This window comes from Schistocerca nitens, chromosome 4 (genome assembly GCF_023898315.1).
Source record: "Schistocerca nitens isolate TAMUIC-IGC-003100 chromosome 4, iqSchNite1.1, whole genome shotgun sequence".
NCBI lineage: Eukaryota > Metazoa > Arthropoda > Insecta > Orthoptera > Acrididae > Schistocerca > Schistocerca nitens.
In genome coordinates this window covers 50,524,589-50,548,397 of record NC_064617.1, presented here as the reverse complement: position 1 = coordinate 50,548,397, position 23,809 = coordinate 50,524,589, and the positions used below count along the sequence as shown (strand labels likewise).

General features: G+C 41.6%; 1 protein-coding gene across 1 annotated transcript in view; it reads left to right on the top strand.

Annotated features, from left to right (window-relative positions):
- LOC126252532 (troponin C-like) overlaps positions 1-18,502 on the top strand; it is a 60,069-nt gene extending 41,567 nt beyond the window's left edge. Inside the window, exons 5-6 of the mRNA XM_049953427.1 lie at positions 6,853-6,984; positions 18,301-18,502. Of these exons, the coding sequence (XP_049809384.1) occupies positions 6,853-6,984; positions 18,301-18,329 (161 nt within the window). The 3' untranslated portion in view covers positions 18,330-18,502. The remainder of the gene's footprint in view (positions 1-6,852; positions 6,985-18,300) is intronic.
- The last annotated feature ends 5,307 nt before the right edge of the window (positions 18,503-23,809 follow it).

Below are 23,809 nucleotides of genomic sequence, written 5' to 3'. Positions count from 1 at the left end.
AGCTCGCGAAGAGCATATCCAAACTTTGTCTTTTCTGCTCTGAAAATCTGGATAAATAATAGTCGCAGCATTTCTGTACGTAATATTCACATCTGTCTTCATATTCACTGATGAATGTGTATAGTCTTCAATCCGCTCCAGTTCCGTAACAAACGAAAATCGGACACGTATTCGTAGGAATTTTTCGGTTTATTTTCATATGTAGAGTAAATTCACATCATAAATTATGTGACATTCCTCCAGCATATAGTATAGAGTATTTCCTTTTTAAAAAAATGTGTTATAGTACAAACAAGAACAGCTTATTGTAGTGTGGAAAGCGGATGCGTCGAAGACCTATTTATTAATTCTTCTCCATGGAGAGAGTCGAGTGAACATAACAGTTAACCTTCTATTACATAGTGTTGCCATTTGGAAAAAAGAAGACCGTAAATTTACGTATAATGCACTCGTATATGCAAGAAGTTGCCGTCTGCAACACGCGTAGCCTGGTTGCATCGATCTTGACTGTGTTTAGCGTCATTGTGTTGCCAGAATCATTTCAAAATCGGTAATCTATGCTAGATGTCGAGTGCCACTGAAAGAGTGTATTACTTCTGCCACTTACATCACATCGAGTTAAGACTTTGAAGGTATGTAAAATGATGCTTAATGACAGCACTTACTGTACGGCAACTGAACTAAAATATTGAATAAATCAAAATTAATTAAAAATTTTGTGTTCATCCTATTACATAATATTTCGTGTCAGATCCTATCCCCAGATACTATTTTTACTGAAATTGGTTTTCTAAAAAACAAGTCATGCGACTTCTAATCAAGCTGCGGGCGTATGGGGTATCGTCTCAGTTGTGCGACTGGATTCGTGATTTCCTGTCAGGAAGGTCGCAGTTCGTAGTAATAGACGGCAAATCATCGAGTAAAACTTAAGTGACATCAGGTGTTCCCCAGGGAAGCGTCCTGGGACCTCTGCTGTTCCTGATCTATATAAATAACCTGGGTGACAATCTGAGCAGTTCTCTTAGGTTGTTCGCAGATGATGCTATAATTTACCGTCTAGTAAGGTCATCCGAAGACCAGTATCAGTTGCAAAGTGATTTAGAAAAGATTGCTGTATGGTGTGGCAGGTGGCAGTTGACGCTAAATAACGAAAAGTGTGAGGTGATCCACATGAGTTCCAAAAGAAGTCCGTTGGAATACGATTACTCGATAAATAGTAAAATTCTCAAGGCTGTCAATTCAACCAAGTACCTGGGTGTTAAAATTACGAACAACTTCAGCTGGAAAGACCACATAGATAATATTGTGGGGAAGGCGAGCCAAAGGTTGCGTTTCATTGGCAGGACACTTAGAAGATGCAACAAGTCCACTAAAGAGACAGCTTACACTACACCCGTTCGTCATCTGTTAGAGTATTGCTGCGCGGTGTGGGATCCTTACCAGGTGGGATTGACGGAGGACATCGAATGGGTGCAAAAAAGGGCAGCTCGTTTTGTATTATCACGTAGTAGGGGAGAGAGTGTGGCAGATATGATACGCGAATTGGGATGGAAGTCATTACAGCAAAGACGTTTTTCGTCGCGGCGAGATCTATTTACGAAATTTCAATCACCAACTTTCTCTTCCGAATGCGGAAATATTTTGTTGAGCCCAACCTACATAGGTAGGAATGATCATCAAAATAAAATAAGAGAAATCAGAGCTCGAACAGAAAGGTTTAGGTGTTCGTTTTTCCCGCGCGCTGTTCGGGAGTGGAATGGTACAGAGAGATAGTATGATTGTGGTTCGACGAACCCTCTGCGGAACACTTAAATGTGAATTGCAGAGTAGTCTTGTAGATGTAGAGAGTTAACCGTTGAATTGAGGTATGAAGCTTTTGAATTTTAGTTCTTCTACATGTATTAAATTGTTTGGTATTCAAATTGCTTGGTCTGACGGTACTGTGGCTGTTAAGTCGACAAGGTACAATTGGGAAATCCCCAATACTGGAGATGCTCGAAAAAAAAACTTCAAATTACGACAATACTGTGAGTGCCTTTAGGGATAACTGTTTTCTGCCACTACCCATGTGAATGACCGACTGTATGGCAAGGCCGTGAAAATATTTACCGTCAAACGAACAAGAACACCGCGCGATACTTTATTTTCGAGAGAGTATATACAGACACAGTAAAGAGAAAACTAGTAATACTCCTGCATTCTGTCTGAAGTGATGCGTAGTGGCTCTAAACAAAGAACAGTAGTTTTTTGTGATATTTTCTAATCTATAGAGATAAAGTGTAAGTCCTTTGTGATAATCAATTATCCACAGCTGCTTGTGTCTTATATTGTGCTTTATATTTTGTTATATACATCCTTCAAATTCTACAGTCAGTACTACTGATTTTCTTTTATGACAACTGAGAACAAAATCTAAATGTTATATTGTATTCGATCTCTCAAGGAACAGGTAATGTAAATCGAGATGATTCTCCGCATAGATGTTCGTGTATGAACTGAGAAATAATTCCCATATGGACATTAAGTATCAGCCTAAGGATCAAAATAAACACGCAGTGCACTTTGAAGACAGTAAAAGGTAGCTCCTCTCCATAGGTAACAACTGGAAAACATTTGCACGTAGCATAAAAAGGTACACTGAAGCACTTTCAGGGTTACAGTGTATTATGAACCATCCGATATTTCATGGAAGTATGTTCCGTCTTTGCAACTAAATGAAAGGCAGTTGGTGGTTTACCGATTGCATTTCGCTTCTTTTGTAATGAAGCATCTTCAGTGGCCTCTCGTAAATATTTTTTTTTAATGTGTACAATACATTTATTATGTAGTAGTTACAAAACTGTTGCTATGTTACGTTTTCTCTTATTTTTCAGATTGAAAACAACTTTTGTAGCACCAGTTTCATGAGGTTAAATTATCGTTTGGTGGTACTTACGATATAGCTCACGGAAATCTGCTTAGTGTAATCATCTCTTGGTCTCCCTCTACGATTTTTACCCTCCACGCTGCTCTCCAATACTAAATTGGTGATCCCTTGATGCCTCAGAACATGTCCTACCAACTGATCCCTTGTTCTAGTCAAGTTGAGCCACAAATTTCTCTTCTCCCCAATTCTATTCTATACCTCATTAGTTATGTGATCTACCCATCTAATCTTCAGCATTCTTCTGTAGCACCACATTTCGAGAGCTTCTATTCTCTTCTTGTCTAAACTATTTATCGTCCACGTTTCACTTCCATTCGTGGATACACTCCATACAAATACTTTCAGAAGGACTACCTGACACTTAAATCTATACTCGATGTTAACAAATTTCTCTTCTTCAGAAACGATTTGCTTGCCATTGCCAGTTTACATTTTATATCCTCTCTACATCGACCATCATCAGTTATTTTGCTTCCCAAATATCAAAACTCCTTTACTACTTTAAGTGTCTCATTTCCTAATCTAATTTCCTTAGCATCACCTGATTTAATTTGACTACATTTTATTATCCTCGTTTTGCTTTTGTTAGTGTTCATCTTATATCGTCCTTTGAAGACAATGTCCATTCTGTTCTACTGCTCTTCCAGGTCGTTTGCTGTCTCTGACAGAATTACGTCATCGGCATGTTTTTATTTCTTCTCCATGGATTATAATTCCTGCTCCATATTTTTCATTTGTTGCCTTCACTGCATCCTTTTCATGCCCCTCGACTCTTATAACTGCCATCTGGTTTCTGTACAAATTGTAAACAGCCTTTGACCCTGGCCACCTTCAGAATTTGAAAGATAGTATTCCAGTCAAGATAGTCAAAAGCGTTCGCTAGGTTTACAAATGCTAGAAACGTATGTTTGGCTTTCCTTAATCTATTTTCTAAGAGAAGTCTAGGGTCAGTACTGCCTCATGCGATCCACCATTTCTACGGATTCCGAACTGATCTTCCCCATGGTCGCCCGCATCTCGTGGTCGTGCGGTAGCGTTCTCGCTTCCCACGCCCGGGTTCCCGGGTTGGATTCCCGGCGGGGTCAGGGATTTTCTCTGCCTCGTGATGGCTGGGTGTTGTGTGCTGTCCTTAGGTTAGTTAGGTTTAAGTAGTTCTAAGTTCTAGGGGACTGATGACCATAGATGTTAAGTCCCATAGTGCTCAGAGCCATTTGAACCATTTTTCCCCATGGTCGGCTTCTACCAATTTTTCCATTCGTTTGTAAAGAATTCGCGTCAGTATTTTGCAGTCGTGACTTATTAAGCTGTCAGTCCGGTAATTTTCACACCTGTCAACACCTGCTTTCTTTGGGACTGGAATTATTATATTCTTCTTGAAGTTTGAGGATATTTCGCCTGTCTCATACATCTTGCTCACTAGATGGTAGAGTTTTGTTGAGGCTGGCTCTCCCAAGGCTGTCAGTAGTTCTAATGGAATGTTGTCTACTCACGGGGACTTGTTTCGACTTAGGTCTTCCAGTGCTCTGTCAAATTCTTCACTCAGTGTCATATCTCCCATTTCATAATGGTTTCCCATCTGAGCTCTTGATATTCATAGAAGTGGTTCTGTTTTCTCCAAAGGTCTCTTTAATTTTCCTGGAAGCAGTATCTATCTTACCCCTAGTGAGACATGCCTCTACATCCTTACACTTGTCCTCTAACCATTCCTGGATATCCATTTTGCACTTCCTGCCGATCTCATTTTTGAGACTTTTATATTCCTTTTTGCCTGCTTCATTTACTGTATTCTTATATTTTCTCCTTTCCTCAATTAAATAAAATATTTCTTTTGTTACGCAAGGATTACTACTAGCCCTCGTCTTTTTACCTACTTGATCCTCGGCTGCCTTCACTATTTCATCTCTCAAAGTGTCCGCCCCGATATGTCAGCGTGACGGACTTCCGTCCTAAGGGGCTCTGGTTCGATTCCCGGCTAGGTCGGGGATTTTCTCCACTCTGGGACTAAGTGTTGTGTTGTTTTCATCATAATTTCATCCCCATCCGGCGCGCAGGTCGCCGAATGTGGCGTCGAATGTAATAAGACCTGCACCACGGCGGCTGGACCTGCCCCGTAAGGGGCCTCCTGGCCAATGACGCCAAATACTCATTTCCATTTCCATACTTCTCCTACTGTATTTCTTTCCCCTGTTCCTGTCAATCGTTCCCTAACGCCCTCTCTGAAATTCTCTACAACCTCTAGTTCTTTCAGTTTATCCAGGTCCCATCTCCTTAAATTCCCATCTTTATGCCGTTTCTTCAGTTTTAGTCTACAGTTCATAACCAATAGATTATGGTTAGAGTCCACATCTGCCCCTGGAAATGACTTACACTTTAAAACCTGGTTCCTAAATCTCTGTCATGGCATTATATAATCTATTTGAAGCCTTCCAGTATCTCCAGGCCTCTTTCACTTACACAACCTTCTTTCATGATTCTTAAACCAAGTGTTAGCTATGATTAAGTTATTCTCTGTGCTGAATTTTACCAGGTGGCTTCCTCTTTCATTTCTTACCCCCAATCCATATTCACCTACTAAATTTCCTTCTCTTCCTTTTGCTACTATCGAATTCCAGTCCCCCATGATTATTAAATTTTCGTCTCCCTTCATTACGTGAATAATTTCTTTTATCGCATCATACATTTCTTCAATTTCTTCGTCATCTACGGATCTACTTGGCATATAAACTTGTACTAATGTAGTAGGCACGGGCTTCGTGTCTGTCTTGGCTACAATAATGCGTTCACTATGCAGTTCGTAGTAGCTGACTCGCGCTCCTATTTTTTTATTCATTATTAAATCTACTCCTGTTTAATTTGATTTTACATTTATGGCCCCGACCAGAAGTCTCGTTCCTCCTGTCACCGAACTTCGTTAGTTCCCATTATATCTAACTTCAACCTATCCATTTCCCTTTTTAAATTTTCCAACCTATCTGCCCAATTAAGGGATCTGACACTCCACGCTCCGATCCGTAGAATACCAGTTTTCTTTCTCCTGATAACGACGTCCTCCTAAGTCGTCCCCACCCCGAAATCCGAATGGGGGACTATTTTACCTCCGTAGTATTTTACCCAAGAGGACGCCATCATCATTTAACCATACAGGAAAGCTGCATGCCCTCGGGAAAAATTACGGCTGTAGTTCCCCCTTGCTTTCAGCCGTTCGCAGTACCAGCACAGCAAGGCCACTTTGGTTAATGTTACAAGGCCAGGTCAGTCATTCATCCACACTGTTGCTCCTGCAACTACTGAGAAAGCCCTCTTTAGGAACCACATGTTTGTCTGGCCTCTCAACACATACCCCTCCGTTGTGGTTGCACCTACGGTATGGCTATCTGTATCGCTGAGGCATGCAAGGCCCCCATCAACAGCAAGATCGATGGTTCATTGTGGGGGGGGGGGGGGGGGGGCTACTACATACTAAATTTATTATATATGTTAAAAGAAACACGTATTACAGGCCAAAGAAGTTGCTTTATAAATAAAAGAAGCGAAACGCGTATGGAAAGAAAGAAACTGCTTTTCATTTGGTTGCTAAGACCTCTATGAATTTTGAAGCAACTAAGGAACGACGTAGAACGGAAAAAATGACTTCCAATGTTTATTTAATATAACGACGAATCATTACAGCTTTCCTTCTAACGGATATCTGTTGAACCATGCTGACTGGTAGGTAGAAGAAATCAAGTAGACAGAATGTTGTTTCATAATCTTTGCTAAACAAAGGCAACATTCGGTCCATTATTACTAAATAAGACGTGAATATGAGACTGCGAAAGCCTTTCAGCAGGCTTATTTTCCATTAGACAAGTAGAACAGAAATGTAATTTCGAATCTGTTTAGTCTCCAAGCTGACAGATAGATGATTCATGCCTTGTTTGTGGCAGGCAACGGTTACATCCCAACATCGAGTCTGCGCGAGATCTTGGCGGCGCTAGACGACCAGTTAACGCCGGACCAGCTCGACGAGATGATCGCTGAGATCGACACTGATGGCTCCGGCACCGTGGACTTCGACGGTAAGGCTGCCGCATCTACTGTTTCTGCCGTAGAATGGTACCGAGTTGAACAAAATGATATGAACATCTCAATTAATATGGTGTAGGCCAAACTTGGCTGGTTCAAATGGCTCTGAGCACTATGGGACTTAACTTCTGAGGTCATCAGTCCCCTAGAACTTAGAACTACTTAAACCTAACTAACCTAAGGACGTCACACACATCCATGCCCGAGGCAGGATTCGAACCTGCGACCGTAGCGGTCGCGCAGTTCCAGACTGTAGCGCCTAGAACCGCTCGGCCACTCTGGCCGGCAGCCAAAATTTCCCTTCGTTTTCTGATGACAGCACTTTCCTGAGTAGATCCGTCGCGGAGACGGGAATTCAGGACTATTTTAAACAAGAGTAGTCTATCGTCATCGCAGCATACAGTGGAGCTGCAGGTCCTCGATAAAAATTACACCGTAAATTCCCCTTGCTTTCAACTGTTTGCATTACCAACATAGTAAGGCAGTCTTGTCTGGCTACTGTTGCCAGCTCAAATCAGTCACCCAGACAGATGCCGCTGCAACTGCTGAAAAGGCTGTGGGGCAGGAATCATATGTTAATCTGGCTCCTCCACACACACATGGTTGTACCTATGCTACGGCTATCTGTATAGCTGGGGCACGCAAGCCACCTCACCGTGGCAGAGTCCATAGTTCGTAAGAGCCAAGCAGAGGTTTTGAAATAGGGTTGTGCAAACGAATACTGACAATTAAAATGACGATTAAGGTGAACAGACACTGCAACGAATTTAGAATAAACAAGAGATCGATGAGATACAACCTGTGGCATATAGGAATTGTTAATTTCCCAGTGGAGGGAAGTGAGTGAAGGGTAAAAACTTTAGATGGATAGTAAGTCTGACTACAGTAAGGCGATTGTATTAATTATGCAGCGATAAAGAGATTTTCGTAGGGCACACTTGCATGGAGAGTTGCATTAAACGTGTCTTCGGACTGGAGACCACAACGACAAGATAGCTATACAGCACTGAAACTGACTTGTGCTCAGAAAGATGTCGGGATTATTGCAGAAACAATCATAAATTGATGGGACGAAACCTGATTAATTGCGTGTTGGTTCATCTTTGGAACATAATAACAAAGTTTTCTCACGTCCCGCCTGTCATAGTACTTGCAGTGGATTCTGATGCAGTTTGGAATTCCTGTGTGATAGTCTGGATAGATGTCTGCCTATTACACATTACGACCCTCTTCAACTGTCGGCGATGTCTGTCAGTCAACAGACGAGGTCGACCTGTACGCTTTTGTGTTGTACGTGTCACTTCACGTTTCCACTTCAGTATCAAATCGAAAACAGTGGACCTAGGGATGTTTAGGAGTGTGTAAATCTCACGTACAGACGCATGACACAAGTGACACCCAATCACCTCACCACGTTCGAAGTCCGTGAGTTCCGCAGAGCGCCCCATTCTACTCTCCCACGACGTCTAATGACTACTGAGTTCGCTGATATCGAGTACCTGGCAGTAGGTGGCAACACAATGCACCTAACATGAGAAACGTATGTTTTTGGGGATATTCGGATACTTTTGATCACATAGTGTTAAGAAAACGTTGTAAAAGTTCAAAGAAGCTGTGAGTTGGAATTACGAACATTCGGAATTGCGGTCTGACACTTGGGCACTTGTACAGAGCGAAGTAGCCAGGGCAGTGGCAAGATTCCGGATCTGCATCTACGAGGACGGCGCTTCAAGTTCCTGTCCGACATACAGACTTGGGTTTATCGTTATTTCCCTAAATCGCTCAAAGCAAACTTCGGGACATAATCTTTGAAAAGGAGGATACATTCCCTTCTCCAATATGAACAAGGTCTCCGTCTCCAATAAGCTCCTACTCGCCGGAAGGTAAATCCTTCCTTCACTTTCGCACTGTGCCACTGAGTTACACGTATGTTACAGACAAGGCAGATAATCAAACGTTTACAACAAAACATTCATACTAGCGCGACTGCTACGGTTGCAGGTTCGAATCCTGCCTCGGGCATGGATGTGTGTGATATCCTTAGGTTAGTTAGGTGTAAGTAGTTCTAAGTTCTAGGGGACTGATGACCACATATGTTAAGTCCCATAGTGCTCAGAGCCATTTGAACCATTCATACTACCTTGTCCAAAGCGTCTGCTGTCGAAACACTGTGAACACTGTGTTAGGTGAGCATTCGAGAGAAAACTAAATTTTTTTATCTTTTCTTGTGGTAGCTGCAGATCTGAAAGTTAAAATTTTCGCTATAGTAATTAGATCGGTTATTTCATTTTTCAGGTAATTTGCAAGCTCTGTTCCAATAACAAGAACGGTAACAAATCATAACTTGCACATACGCTTGGAAAATTCTTCATTCATTTGTATTAATGCCGTCTACTCAGGAGACATGTATATATTTTGTAGTCTTCGATGGCCACGTGGAGTGGCCGCGCGGTTTGAGGCGTTATGTCACAGACTACGCGGCCCCTCCCGCCGGAGGTTCGAGTCCTTCCTCGGGCATGGGTGTGGATGTTGTTCTTAGCATAAGTTAGATTAAGATAGTTTAAGTAGTGTGTAAGTCTAGGGACCTATGACCTTTGCAGGTTGGTCCCTTAGGAATTCACACACATTTGAACAGTCTTCCATGACTCAAAATACTGAATCCACATATGTAAGCCACAAAAAGAAATATTGTGTATCTATACAGGGTGTATCATAATTAATTATGTAAATGCGTACAGTTGAAAGTGCACGATAGTAGAAGCAAAACAGTCTCAGTAAACGTAGGTTCGCAAACGCGCGACTTTTTGGTTGCCAGCTACTTCTAACGTGGTTCTGTGTAAACACCGCGTGCCGGTCCGTGGTGTGGTCTTTATTTATATTTTCGGCCTGTGGAGTTGTAAACAGAATGGATTAGAAATGGCTGGCTCTGAGCACTATGGGACTTAACATCTGAGGTCATCAGTCCCTTATAACTCAGAACTACTTAAACCTAACTAACCTATGGACAGCACACAACACCCAGTCATCACGAGGCAAAGAAAATCGCTGACCCCGCCGGGAATCGAACCCGGGAACCCGCGCGCGGGAAGCGAGAACGCTACCGCACGACCACGAGCTGCGGACAGAATGGACTAGACAATACACTACACTGTCAGAGCGCCACTCATGTCAGTTGTTATAGGAGCGTGGGTGGTGACATGAAACATGACAGTAACGAGGAGTATGCGGATATGCGTTTCATGTATGGTAGTGCTAACGACAATGCACGAGAGGCTGCACGCTTGTACCAAGAAGCTGGCCGCGGTAGCCGAGCGGTTCTAGGCGCTATTCTCTGGAACCGCGCGACCGCTACTGTCGCAGGTTCGAATCCTGCCTCGGGCATGGATGTGTGTGGTGGCCTTAGGTTAGTTAGATTAAGTAGTTCTAAGTTCTAGGGGACTTATGTCCTCAGAAGTTAATCCCATAGTGCTCAGAGAAATTTTGATTTTTTTGTACCAAGAAACATACTCTGCCCGAAGGGACCTCGAGAGTCGAACGTTTACAAATGTTCATCAGTGCCTCCGAGAAACTGTGAGGTTTGCACATACTGCAGGAGCGGATAGGCCTGTACTTATTACACCTATGCTTGAATATGTGGTGCTGGAAACAATTGAACACTGTCCAGGAATCTCGCAAGGAGACTTGCCACATAAATTCCTGGAATGAACCACAGTAGTGTTTGGTGAACGATGCATCGCAGTGCAATGCAGCCGTACCACCGCCAACGAGTTCAGTGTCTTTTTGAGGCGGACTTTGGTCCTAGACTATTGATCTGTCAGTGGATACAACAACAAGCTGTAGGCAACCCTACCCTTTGACAACAACATTTTATTTACAGGTGTAGCACGGTTCAATCGTAATTCTGTGTTTAATTATTATTCACGTTTGAAGTCATCTAGCCTCCAACCCACAGGCTGTGCGTGAGCCTCGTCAGCGACGTTTCTCATTGAACGTGTAGCTAGTCGTGCTACGTGGCTAGCAAATCGGTTTCTGTTCATCTTGCAAGATTGATTGAGGATGTTCCCTTAAAGCTACACCAGAGGATTTTGTACGTGCATGATGGATCACTGCCACACTTTGCTTCTGTGGTGAGACGATATCTAACGCGCTGATATGGCCACAGATGGATTTGGCGAGGACGACTTGTGCCGTAGCCTCCAACATCACCTGATCTGAACCCCATCGATTTCTCTATTTGGGCCACCTTAGATGTGTACACCATTCCAGTTAACACGGTTGAACAAATGGAACATAAACTTGTTGATATTTGTCAAGAATTTCGAAATGGTCCCGGCGTGTCTGAAGCTTTTGTACACCCTAGTCGCTACTACTGGGGAGACTGAGTTGCCACTGTTGTTATGGTAGGCCGAGTTTGTGAGTTCGTGGAACGGCTTCTGGTGCAGCACACCACTAACACGATTTCCCCCTGCCACTATTACACAGCTATGCCCCAGGGTCCGGTAACTGGATAGGAGAACGAAGTTTCTACGACACTCCAACAAATTAGTAACGAAGTCACACAAATGAGTTAAAATATTTACTTATATCTGTGACTTGCAGCACCGCAATTAATATAACACAAAAAATCCCTCAATGGCTAAATGCAACTTCACAGTGAATACCAAATGCAATTAACAACAGTTTTAAGAGTTCACGAAACAAAGTTCGCTGTCTAAGTCAGCCCTGGACGATGATCTATAGCCAGGTGGGCGAGAGCTCCTCTTCTATCGTCCGAGTAGACTTCTGTCTGTTGTCCGATCATGAGCATATTGTACTCGGCCGGCAATTGGCCGAGGCGAAGTGAATATCTTCATCGTCAGCGCCGCCCGTGGCGCTGGTGGAACTCGGCCAAGCGGTGAGTCTCTATGGCACTGGCAGCAGCTCGCATCTTTGCGCCTGTGGTTCTTTTGCCCTGGCTATGCCTTGTTCGGACGACACAGCAGAAACGATTCAAAACTTATTTCGGCGACGGTTACAGGCCTTTATCCGGGAAGAAGCACAGCACGTTGTACACCTTTAAGAACGAGAAAGGTCATTTAACTGTTGTCGTGTTCATTCAAAACACCTGCATTTCTAGCAAAGTATCTCTAATAACTTTTTTTGATATTTTACATTATTGTTACCTTTTCTTAAATGCGATGATGTTTACACAGAATCAAGTCAGTGGTAACCACAATGCCGTAATATTGTCGCAAAAGTTTCATTTGCGGACCTATGTTCCCTGAGACTTTATTGCCTCTGATATCTTGTACTTTCAACTATACGCGTTTACGCTAATAATTGTAACAAATCCTGAATATTTGATAAAAAAATCACTGACTGTATGAGGGTCGTTCAAAAAGTAAAGAACGTTTTGGCTCGACTAAATAAACACGAAATTTACCGTTCCCATGTTCCACTCCTCACCACAAAGATTTGAGGTCGGATATCACTACTTGTTTGAGGTCTTCATCGCTTGTGAACTGTCTTCCACTCAAAAATTCCTTCACATTCGGGAATAAGTGAAAATCACTTGGTGCCAAGTCACGGCTGTACGCAGACTGTTCAAAAATTTCCTACTTAAGATGCTGAACTTCTTGCTGTGTTCGTACTGATGCATGATGCCGCGCATTCTCATGAATAAAAACACCTTTGCCGCGCGACCGCTACGGTCGCAGGTTCGAATCCTGCCTCGGGCATGGATGTGTGTGATGTCCTTAGGTTAATTAGGTTTAAGTAGTTCTAAGTTCTAGCGGACTGATGACCTCAGAAGTTAAGTCCCGTAGTGCACAGAGCCATCTGAACTATCTGAACACCTTTGCGGACAACATTCCACACATCTTACTAGGGAGTGACGTACAATGTTGTCGTCAAGGGAGTTTTTGATCCAAGACAATGCGCGGCCTCTTGCATCAGCATGAACACAGCAAGAACTTCAGCGTCTTAAACGGGAAATTTCTTGACATCCGGCATAAATCCCTGACTTGGTACCATGTGATTCTGACTTATTCCCGAACCTAAAGAAATTTTTGGGTGAAAACAATGAAGACCTCAACAAGTCTTTGGCGGTAGCGGAGTACAACATGCGAATGGAAAAAATTGATCTCACGTTCCGCTACAGATATTCGCTAAAAATTAGTAACGAATGCAAGGTTGTCTGGGTCACTAGGCTCTTTGGTGAGAGTCACAATCACGTAGCATCACAAGGGGTTATGGTGCACAGATAATGGCGTACTAGCATATGTCTGTAACCCCTAAAGCAGTTTCTAGAAAACTTGTCACACATATCACTTGCTGTCAGGGAAAAAATTACTGTTACAATACGACATTGTTAGTAGCCCTGTGGCTGAGGATAAGCATGATAAGGTGTGACACAGAATCAAAACTGAGGGACGCCTCAAGTAATTTTAACCAAATTTTGGTGTATGCATGGCTCATTACTGGTATGAAACTAAAGGAATAAGGTTATAAACTTTTGACATTTAGAAATGCCATATCTAGCTCGAATACTGAACTTTGTTTTCGAGTAGTTTATGTTGCCAGGAACGCAAGAGAGGCTATGCGAGATATTAGAAAGCAGGTGAAGGTATCAGTAGAATGAAATTTCGATTTCGGTCTTGAGGTCTGGTCGGAAGTCTCAGATGTTATAACTCTACTAGCAGAAGACAAATACATTGTTTAGAGTCTCGGGACATCACACACTTTCAATTAGTATCCCTGAAACGAATGTATCAAATTAATATACCTTCTGGAAAAACAGATCATGGATTAAACGAGAAAAGCTTATAAAAACCGAAATGACACATAAAAAGGTGTCACAGTTATCGACAAGTAAGGATCTGTGTTCTTTTATGGCCTTGGATTTACAAGGTTCTGTCGGACGCTACTTACAGTTAAAAACGAGAGCTGAGTGCCTAGGAGAAATAGTAAAGGAAACAGATGTCAAGTGGGAAGGTTGCTTTCACTTTGGGAAGAGAAAATTGGCTTTCGTATTTCAATAAAATAAAGATTTTACAGTCTGGATTTCATTTCAATTAATTAGTATTTCATTTATTGGCAAATTAAAAAGGAAAAAGAAGAGAATCGAAATCTTTGAGATGTTGTGCTGTAGAGGAATATTAAATATGGGGGGACTGATAAGATAAGAAATGAAGAAGTTCTTTGCAATATCGGCGGAGACAGAAATGTCTGAAAAGGACTGACACGGAGAAGGGACGTGATGGTAGGACATGTGTTAGGAAGCAGGAATATCTTGATGTACTCGAGGGAGCTGTAGAGGAAAAAATATGGGGTAAGACCGAGACTGGAATATACCTAAAAAATTAATTCAGGATACGGAGCGCTAATGGTACTCTGAGATGAAAAGGCTGGCACAAGAGAATTCCTAACGGGATGCAACAAACCAGTCGGGAACCTGATGGAGAAAAAAGGTGACCAAGATTGTGAATTAATTAAAAAGTAAACACCACTAATGGATTAGGCCTTACACCTGTTCGGACTGCTGCCTACAAGACAGTACGAGGAATTAATTTTGATTGTGGGACATGTGACCAGCGTGAATCCTAACGGTGCCGCTGTTTCTTTATTCAAGCAGCTTGTCATCTGACCTCAATAAGGCTGACTGGACCCTATACCAGACCTCCCAACTACAGAACAAATCGATATCTAATATTAGATAATCAATAAAGACGAAACGTTTTGCGCACCGTTTCAAGATTCCTAAAGAAAGATTAATTTCCCAAATGACGATAAAAATTAGGCATGACATGCTTGTGATACAATAAATCTTGATATTATACTCCTGTATAAACACAAATATCCCGGGAGATAAAAAAAAATAAAGAAGAGAGTGTTTTGTGAAGGAAATAGTCTTGTATCGCTTAAGGAAACACTTCGACATAGACAGGAAATGAGTTAAGAGTCCGATGTACATCAAAATATGAATGGCCGAACGGATACATAAAACTCGTCTGCGCCCGCCCCCCCCCCCCCCCCTCTCCCTGCAACAACTCGCAAACTCGCCCACTCGAGCGGCCTCGTCCAAGACAAAAGGTTTAAGAAATGGTTACTACGGTTTTCCACAATATTTTACCACTCCACACAACGTTTCAATTTGTATAAGAGCTCAATTGGCATACTTTGCGGCACTATCTGAACCCTCGTCACCGACGCTGTATATGATGTGAAACAGGAAGGTGATGCTTACACCCAAACCTCCAGATGTCAGATCGGTACCAAAAGTTGTATGTCGACAGAGTATGAACCAAAACACCGATTTATTTCGTACTATATGCTGTAGTCCAGCAGAACGAGCGTAAACTTTAATTAAAAGCAACACCAGAGCAACATCAAAAGGATAACTGGGGGTAAATGAAACATGTCGCGTCCGTGGGGAAGTTGTCACATATCGAGGGACCCGGTTTCAAATCTCAATGATTACAATTTTTTTACGCTACGAACAATTGCATCAAACGTGCGGAAATAAAAGTAACAATTATAATCAATAATAAAATAATAATATCAATAATAAGTATATAATGTGCAACTAACGAATGGAGAGCAGACTGCCGAAAGGATATTACAAACTCCGAAAAGTCCTTCTACATGTCAGGAAAATTTTCACCCATACAACAGCTTCACGTGTAAACAATAATAATAAAAAAAACTTGTCATCGGTGGGGTATGAACGTAGAAACTTTGCTACGACGACCGAATGCGAGACCTGCGATACAATTACACACAGACAAACTTTTCCTTCACAGATAAGCTTTTCCTGTGCCACATACCTTTGGTGATACTTTTAATTACCGTTCACGCATGTTCAACTGGACAACAGCATATAAAACTAACTAGATCGGTGTTTTGGTTCATACTCTCTCGACATATAACGTTTGGTACGGATCTGAGTGTCTGACATCTGGAGATTTGGGTGTTGGCTACGATGCTGAGCTAAGACTAATTTATCCATTCAGCTTGTCGAAACTGTACTAACATTCCGCTCCTCATTGTGAACGATAATTTTTAAAAATATTACAAGCTGCGATGTAAATAATGACGTCTGTTATCGTCCCCTAGTTTCTCTTACTCGTAGTGCTTTCATAGTCGCACCACCGCAGTCTCTGCTCGTACGGTATGTCGACAGCCTTTCACGCTTGGGCGGCGACAACACTTCGCGAGATGCCGTTGCAGTAGCGTCCGCTCTCTCCGGAACCCTCTGCCAGGATGCGAGATAAAACGTCCGGGGTTGTTCCTGTAGAGAATGCGTCCACCGTTTCTCACAAAAGAAAGGGGGCACTCCAAAGATGGATTCCATTTCGGTCCATCCCACCGTACACAAACGCTGATGCGTACAAGGAACTTTCTCGTCATCCCGCATACAACATTCCTGTCGCTCTGTGCTCCGGGATATTGCACTGTGTGGGAAAAACTGATATTCAAATGATCCAACCAATATAGATTTCGGCAAGCCAGGACTCATTTTGAAAAAGCAAGACATTACAAGTTCTCACAGAATACTTTCGTATTTACTGTTTCTAAATACTCATCGTAAATTAGACCCGTCATATCAGAGAGAATCGTCACCTGTACCTCCTGGATCCAAATGTACCACTTATCAGCCAACAGCGAACTGCTCGATTTAGCTGCCATAAAATTAGTTTGGCCCTTCAATCGCGATGTTTATTTTTTTTTCGGTGTACTGCTGGTGTTTCACCTCCTCATGTTTCGATGCTACTACAAACCACTTCTTTTGTACGCGAAAAGAGACGAATGAGCGATGGGACATGAGTGACATCTAGAGCGTACATACCCAGATGGAAGAAAGGGCCCGTACCCTCCACCCCCCACCCCCACCCCCCCAAAAAAATCCCTCTCCTTGACCAGAAACAAATTATTTTAAAACCGAAGTCAGCCATCTGTCACGAAAACTCGAAACAACTTCGCCTTTCACCGCGAAACTAGGTCATGTCATGGATACGCACCCTGTCAACAAGATAAGCATTTTCGAACGCAATGAGAAATCGACTTTCGAAAATATCCGCATTCGGGCGAAACAGCTGCGGATACTATGTAGGGAGATGCGACAACATGCCAGAGGGCCAACACAAAGTTTGAGATAAGACAATGATATTTTCTTCCAACAGAAACTGGAATGTAAAAATCAAGTCGAAAACCCCATGAAAATTGATATACTACATAATCAATAGTCAGTTTTTTTCCTTCCCCCAACAACATCCACAATCTCTTGCACCTTGTGGAATGATATATTTCACCTACTTGCAGCCCCTGTGTGAGCGAATTAGAGACCAAAAACCGTTTCCTTTAAGATGTGGTATTGACCACGACAGACACTACCTCAGTTGCGTCAGATGATTCAAGTGTTATCACTACAATACGTCAGTTACCAAATCCAGACGTGCTTCTTCAGCAAATAGCAACTCAGCCTTTAAGAAGTTCTTGAGTGTTTGCAAAACGTTGTATTCGTCAGCGACAGTACTGTAGACACAGTTTACGGGGCTTAGAAAATTGGTAACAACACTACTAAGTAACTCGCTAATGCATTTTGTCATATTGTTCGTTTCGGAGTAAAATCGACACTTAAGAAGAAAAAGTGTTCCTTTCTGTTTACCAGATCGGTAATTATTACAAGAAAGCTAAGGCTGCTCCTGAACTGTGTCGTGGCTTATCCAACAGCTAGTCAAATGATGAGTACAAGCGAACTGTTTTATTCTTCAGTAGGTCTCCATTTACACAATATTACTTAACTGTACATTTTTCCGTCTCTATCCCTAAGGTGTCGCGGGCCCTCTGAATTCTGATGCACTGTAAACTAAGAGTAAGAGTGAGTCTTTAAATCTAAACACCAGACGAAATGGTAGTTGGGCCGAGTAAGTCCAATTTGGAGTATTTCGGGGAGAATTTCCGGTTCTGGTATATGCGTTATTACCAACGCAAACCTTTCGAAAATCTTGGTCAGAACCGGTAATGGGATCTTTACATAATTTCATCCGAAAGTAATACGCTCAAGACAAAAAATATGATGGTCTGTGCACCTGTAAGTGTAATTTGTTTAAGTGTGTAGGGCGTAAAGCTAACGACTTGCAGGTGACGTGAGCTATCCGATCGAGTGTGACCTGCAGTTAGTATGTTTCAAAGGTAGATGGAGTAACGTCCAAGTTATCATGCTGGAAACAATGATCGTAAATTGTGTACACCCTCTGTATAGAGAGGTTGCAAAGATAGGTTAACTGCAATGAACACATGTCGTGACCCAGATATTTTCTGTGTTTCAGAGTTCATGGAGATGATGACCGGAGACTGAACGCTGAACAGCCAAGCACCGCTGCCACAAGTGCGCCATTTCATAATCTGGGCGTAGCTCCATCCATCATCATCTGTTACATCAAATGAACTGAATACAATTTGCAGTCTGTGGATACCTTTCAGTTGCTGTATACATCATCTACAAATAAAGCGCTTCTTATTCTCTTGTTATCTGTTTAATCTGAATAAGATTCTTTTCCAGATACAAGAAGAATGTTCTTCTTATCCACTGTTTAAAACTGAGTACGTACATATTAGAATTACTGTCATCGGGGATTCTTTGAATCAAAGAAACGTACTAATACATTTACTCAACACTATTGCTGCCCTTTTTTGTCGCATGTGTTAGTTCTTTATTCTGCGTTGAAGTATGTCTATAGACAACTGCACGAATTATTACTTCACGGTAAGCTAACATAATAGACTAATACAACAATGACGGTGTCGATATAAAGTTCTCACTATTAAAAATTGCAAGTCATGTTGAATATATTGACAGAAATCAAAGAAAAGGGAAATTTTTAAATCTGCGAATTTCACATTTTGCTGCCCCATATGTTTTTAATAATTTTATTTTTATAGGCATGTTTTTCTCTTTGGCCATACCCTTAAGTATACACAAAAGTGTAAAGTGCATCAGCTATTTGTCAAACCATAAACAACAGCTATTTCCAAGACAAAACTATCCGACGTACAGAAAAGGAAAATTTTAGAATTTTTATAATTATGATACCGTTTTCCTCGGTAAATATATCTAAGCCAATTTTGCATTCAAACGCTGCGTACCCGTTTCATAGTGGTAATACACTGGTTGTGCAACAATAATAAAATTACAGCAGAAGTGGAAAAACGCCGCTTTCATTCATTCATAAATAAGGTTACGAAATGTTTTAGGCCTGGCAGAGTAAATTTTTCATTGAATTCTACAGAAGATTCTAAACCGAAATTTTACCAGTCGCAAAATAAACAAGGTATGTTGTCTGAAAGACTAAAGTAATTCCACCAATTTACCCCGAATTAATACCGATGAAGTAATGAAACTTATTAAAAGAAGATACTCCGCTACGTTAAGAAGAAACGAAGAGAAGCTTATGGTTCAACGCTTTGACGACGACGAAATAACTAGAGGCTGAACACGAGGGTGGATAAAGTACCATTTCGGATGGAGGAATAAATCGGCTGTGTGTTTTTCAGAGGCATTACATACAATGTTGCAGTGAAAGCATGTCCCAAGGAACAGGCACTGCGGCGACTACAGCTATTATGAAGTATATGAAATGTATGCGAGTTGAGAATGTAGACAACCTTCGGCTGTATAATGGAATGACGACACTGAAAATGTGTGCCGATGAGGGACTCGAACCCGATCAAGCGCGAAATTCAGGCTCGAATCCCGATCTGGCAAAGATTTTCAATGTCTTCATTCATAATGCAGCCGAAGGTTGCTCACATTCGCAATGGCCAACACATTTCATGTACCTCGTCATTTGTCGTAATTGATTTAGGGCAACTAAAGGAAAACTAAAGGAGAATTGTCAGTCTGGATTCGAACTCCACAGCTCCCAAATGTGAGTCCAGTGTCTTAACCGTTATGTCACGTCGCTCGGTTGCTGTATTGCGGTTAATAAGAACTACGAACTTAAGGTGTTTTAACAGCTGCCACACTTGTTCTCGTATATGACAGATAGTACGTTTTACTGACAGAGAGCACCAATGGAGTGAGAGAGGTAAAGTGTTGCAGAATGTTAGTCTCTAAATCAGGGTTTCACAATCTGTGTTCTTCGGAACACTGGTATTCCGCGGCAAGTGAATAAGTGATCCACAAAAACTTTTAATACCATAGCACTTTTTTGCATTTTTACGGTAGCCATTATTTTTATCTTTATAAAGATTTCTGTGTTATTTGTTATGATATAAAATTGAAGTACTCACGGAATAACACAAGTTTTTTTCCATTTTTAAAAGTTTTATTCACCTTCAAAATGAACAAGAAGTTCTATCGGAACACCAGGATTCTCAGAGTGTTCCGTCAGAGGAAAGGTTCGGGAGCCCCTGTTCTAAACGAATGATTACAAAGGAATGTTACTGCAAAATCCGACACGCAGTGACAATCTTTTAGTAATATTACTAATGATTCTGTGATATGCTTGCATGACCGATAATGGAGTTTTGGCGTCCCCGCCTTACGGCGCAGAGGACCACGCGGTGCCCACAGGGTGCTGCGTCATTCTCTGCCATTCGGATACGGTACGGACGACATGGAGTCAGCACAACGCTCTCCCATTCGTTGTCCACTTCCTTGAGATTCGGCTCGCTATTTCTCATGCAAGTATTACCTCAAATGGCGTGACGACGCTTAGTGCACCCCGTTCCGGGCCTCCTACCGTCAATAAATCCCTGCCGGTAGCTGTAATCGAACTTTGGTCCTCCGCACAGCAGTTTGACGTGGCCATCGCTCAGCCACGAAAGGTGGACTGATGATGATCAACGTGGTTTGTACGAACAGTAAATGATATTCCTTCAATAAATTTCTGCTCACCAGTCACCATTGTGTGGTATCACGTAATTAATTTTGAGTTTAACGAACAACGGAGTTTGGTTTCAACAGAACATGGTAATGATACTGGACCAGAAATCCCTTCGAGAGGTTATTTTTTTCATCAGTACTGAGGTGAGTGTGTACTGAATAACAATGAGTGGTAACTCAATCTTTTGAAGCACAATATTTTGCTCAAGAATTACCAAGAGAAATTTGTTAAACGATGAATCGTAGACAAAGTAATGTATTCAACGCGCTTCCCACAAAAAGCGACAGTACGAATGTACTGTGTGCCTAATTTAAACATTTGTGGAGAAAACAGCTCTATCGATATCGGAGACAAGATAAAACATGTTTAAATCCGGAGGCACGCATAAAAAATCACCAGAAATTGTGCTAAACGCATTCTCTGAAAATTATTTCGAGCAATTAGTTCATGAGCCCACTCGAATAATAAATGGTTGTGGAAACACATTTGACCTTTCAGAAACAAACAATCCTGTGCTATTAACGAACATCAAAACGGATACAGGGATTGGTTATCACAGGTTGTCGTACCGAGACTGAATATTGCAACTCTCAAATCCTTGAAAAGTAAATGAAAAAATCACCTGTACAAATAGCAGTTAAAGATTCACTTCACATCTTCCTGAGAGACAATCTCCACTCTTCCCATATTAACAATTTACCGGGAAGTGTAGACCAAATGTGGCTTGAATTCAAAGAAATAGTGTTGACAGTAGCTGAGAGATTTATAGCAAATAAATTAATAAAACTACGGAGCTCATCTCCCTTCGTATCCAAAATGGGTCAGAACACTGTTGCAGAAAAAAACAAAAATGCCATACCATATGTAAACGAACGCAAAATCACCAAGTTTGGCTATCTTTTACAGAGGCTCGAAAATTGGCGCAGACGTCAATGTCAGATGCTTCTAATAGTTTCCACAACGGAACTTTGCCTCGGAACTTGGCACAAAATCCAAAGAGATTCTGCTCATATGTCAAGTATTCCAGCGCCAAGAAACAATCGATGCCTTCTCTGTCCGATAACAGTTGAGATACTATCGATGATAGTGCTGCTAAAGCAGTTACTAAACACAGCTTTCCGAAATTTCTTCACCAAAGAAAACGTAGTAAATATTTCAGAATTCGAATCAAGAACAGTTGCCACTTAGAAGTAGATATCCTCGGAGTAGTGAAGCAACTTTAATCTCTTAATAAAAGCAAGTCTTCCGCTTTAGAGTCTATACCAATTAGGTCCCTTTCAGAGTATGCCGATGCAATAGGTCCATACTTAGCAATGATAAACAACTGCTCGCTCTTCGAAAGATACGTTTCCAAACACTGTAAAGTAGCACAGATCACACAAGAAAAGCAGTAGGAGTAATCCACTAAGTTACAGGCCCATATCATTAACGTCGATATGCAGCAGGATTTTGGAATAATTATTGTGTTAGGATATTGTGAATTACTTCGAAGATAACACAAAGTTAACACGGATTTAGAAAATATCGTTCTTGTGAAACACAACTAGCTCTTTACTCCCACCAAGTGCTGAGTGCTACTGACAAGGGATTTCAAATTGATTCCCTATTTCTAGGTTTCCAGATTTCTTCACAAGCGGCTTGTAGTCATATCGCGTGTTTATGGAATATCGTCTCAGTTATGTGATTCTACTGTCAGAAAGATCTCAGTTCGTAGTAACGTGATTCTACTGTCAGAAAGATCTCAGTTCGTAGTAACTGACGGGAAGTTATCGAGTAAAACAGACGTGATTTCTGGCTTCCCCAGGGTAGTGTTATAGGCACTCTGCTGCTCCTTATCTGTATAAAAGATTTAAGAGACAATCTGAGAAGCCGTCTTAGGTTGTCTGCAGATGATGTTGTTGTTTATCGTCTGGTAAAGTCATCAAAGATCAAAACAAATTGCAAAACGATTTAGGACAGACATCTGTATGGCGCAGATATTGGCAATTGATCAAATAATGAAAAGTGTGAGGTCATCCATATGAGTGCCAAAAGGAATCAGTTAACTTCGATTTCGCTATAAATCAGTCAAATCTGAAGCGTGTAAATTCATGTACGTACTTAAGAATTGCAATTACGAACAATTTAAACTGCAAACAACACATAGAAAATGTTGTAGGGAAGGCGGAACTTCTCACGAAATTTCGATCAACAACTTTCTCTTCAGAAAGAGAAAATATTTTATTGATTCCAATCTGCATAAGGAGAAACAACAACAACAATAATAATAATAATAATAATAAAGTAAGGGAAATCAGAGATTGCACAGAAAAATATAGGTGTTCGTTTTTTTTCCACGCGCTGTTCGAGACTGGAATAATACAGAAATATTGTGATGATGGTTCGATGAACCCTCTGCCGGGCACTTAAGTGTGATTTGCTGAGTATGAATGTAGATATAGGTGTAGATGTACAGACCAAACACCTCGCAGCTCCGAAGTGGATATCCGTGGGACTTGAGATCAAAGATAGTCAAGGTTCGACCATTGTACTGTGTAGACAACTTGTGTGTGTCCTCTTGTAATGAAGTGTTATCTAACCATAATCGTGTGGGCCAGCTTACTGCTACATCCTCCCGTATTCGTAGCGGAAATCTACCACATTTCTGTAACAAGATGTGGTACGTTGATTTACCCGTGAGTTGTCCTATACCTAGTCCAGAAGAAGAAAGTGACTGACAGTTGAACAGAAACTGTTTGACAGTTGAACATTGAAAGGGGAAGGGATGCTGGTTCGCCGTTACGCGCAAACACAACATGGCTCCGGGAGCTGCAGCAGTGAAGTTTCGTATGTTTCCCGTTAACGTACGCTCGCTCTACAGTATCTTAATTACCTAAGCAATTTCGCAGTTAGTTTCACATAATTCCTAAAAGAAACGAACCTCACGGAGAAAGAAAGTAAAAACTCTTTA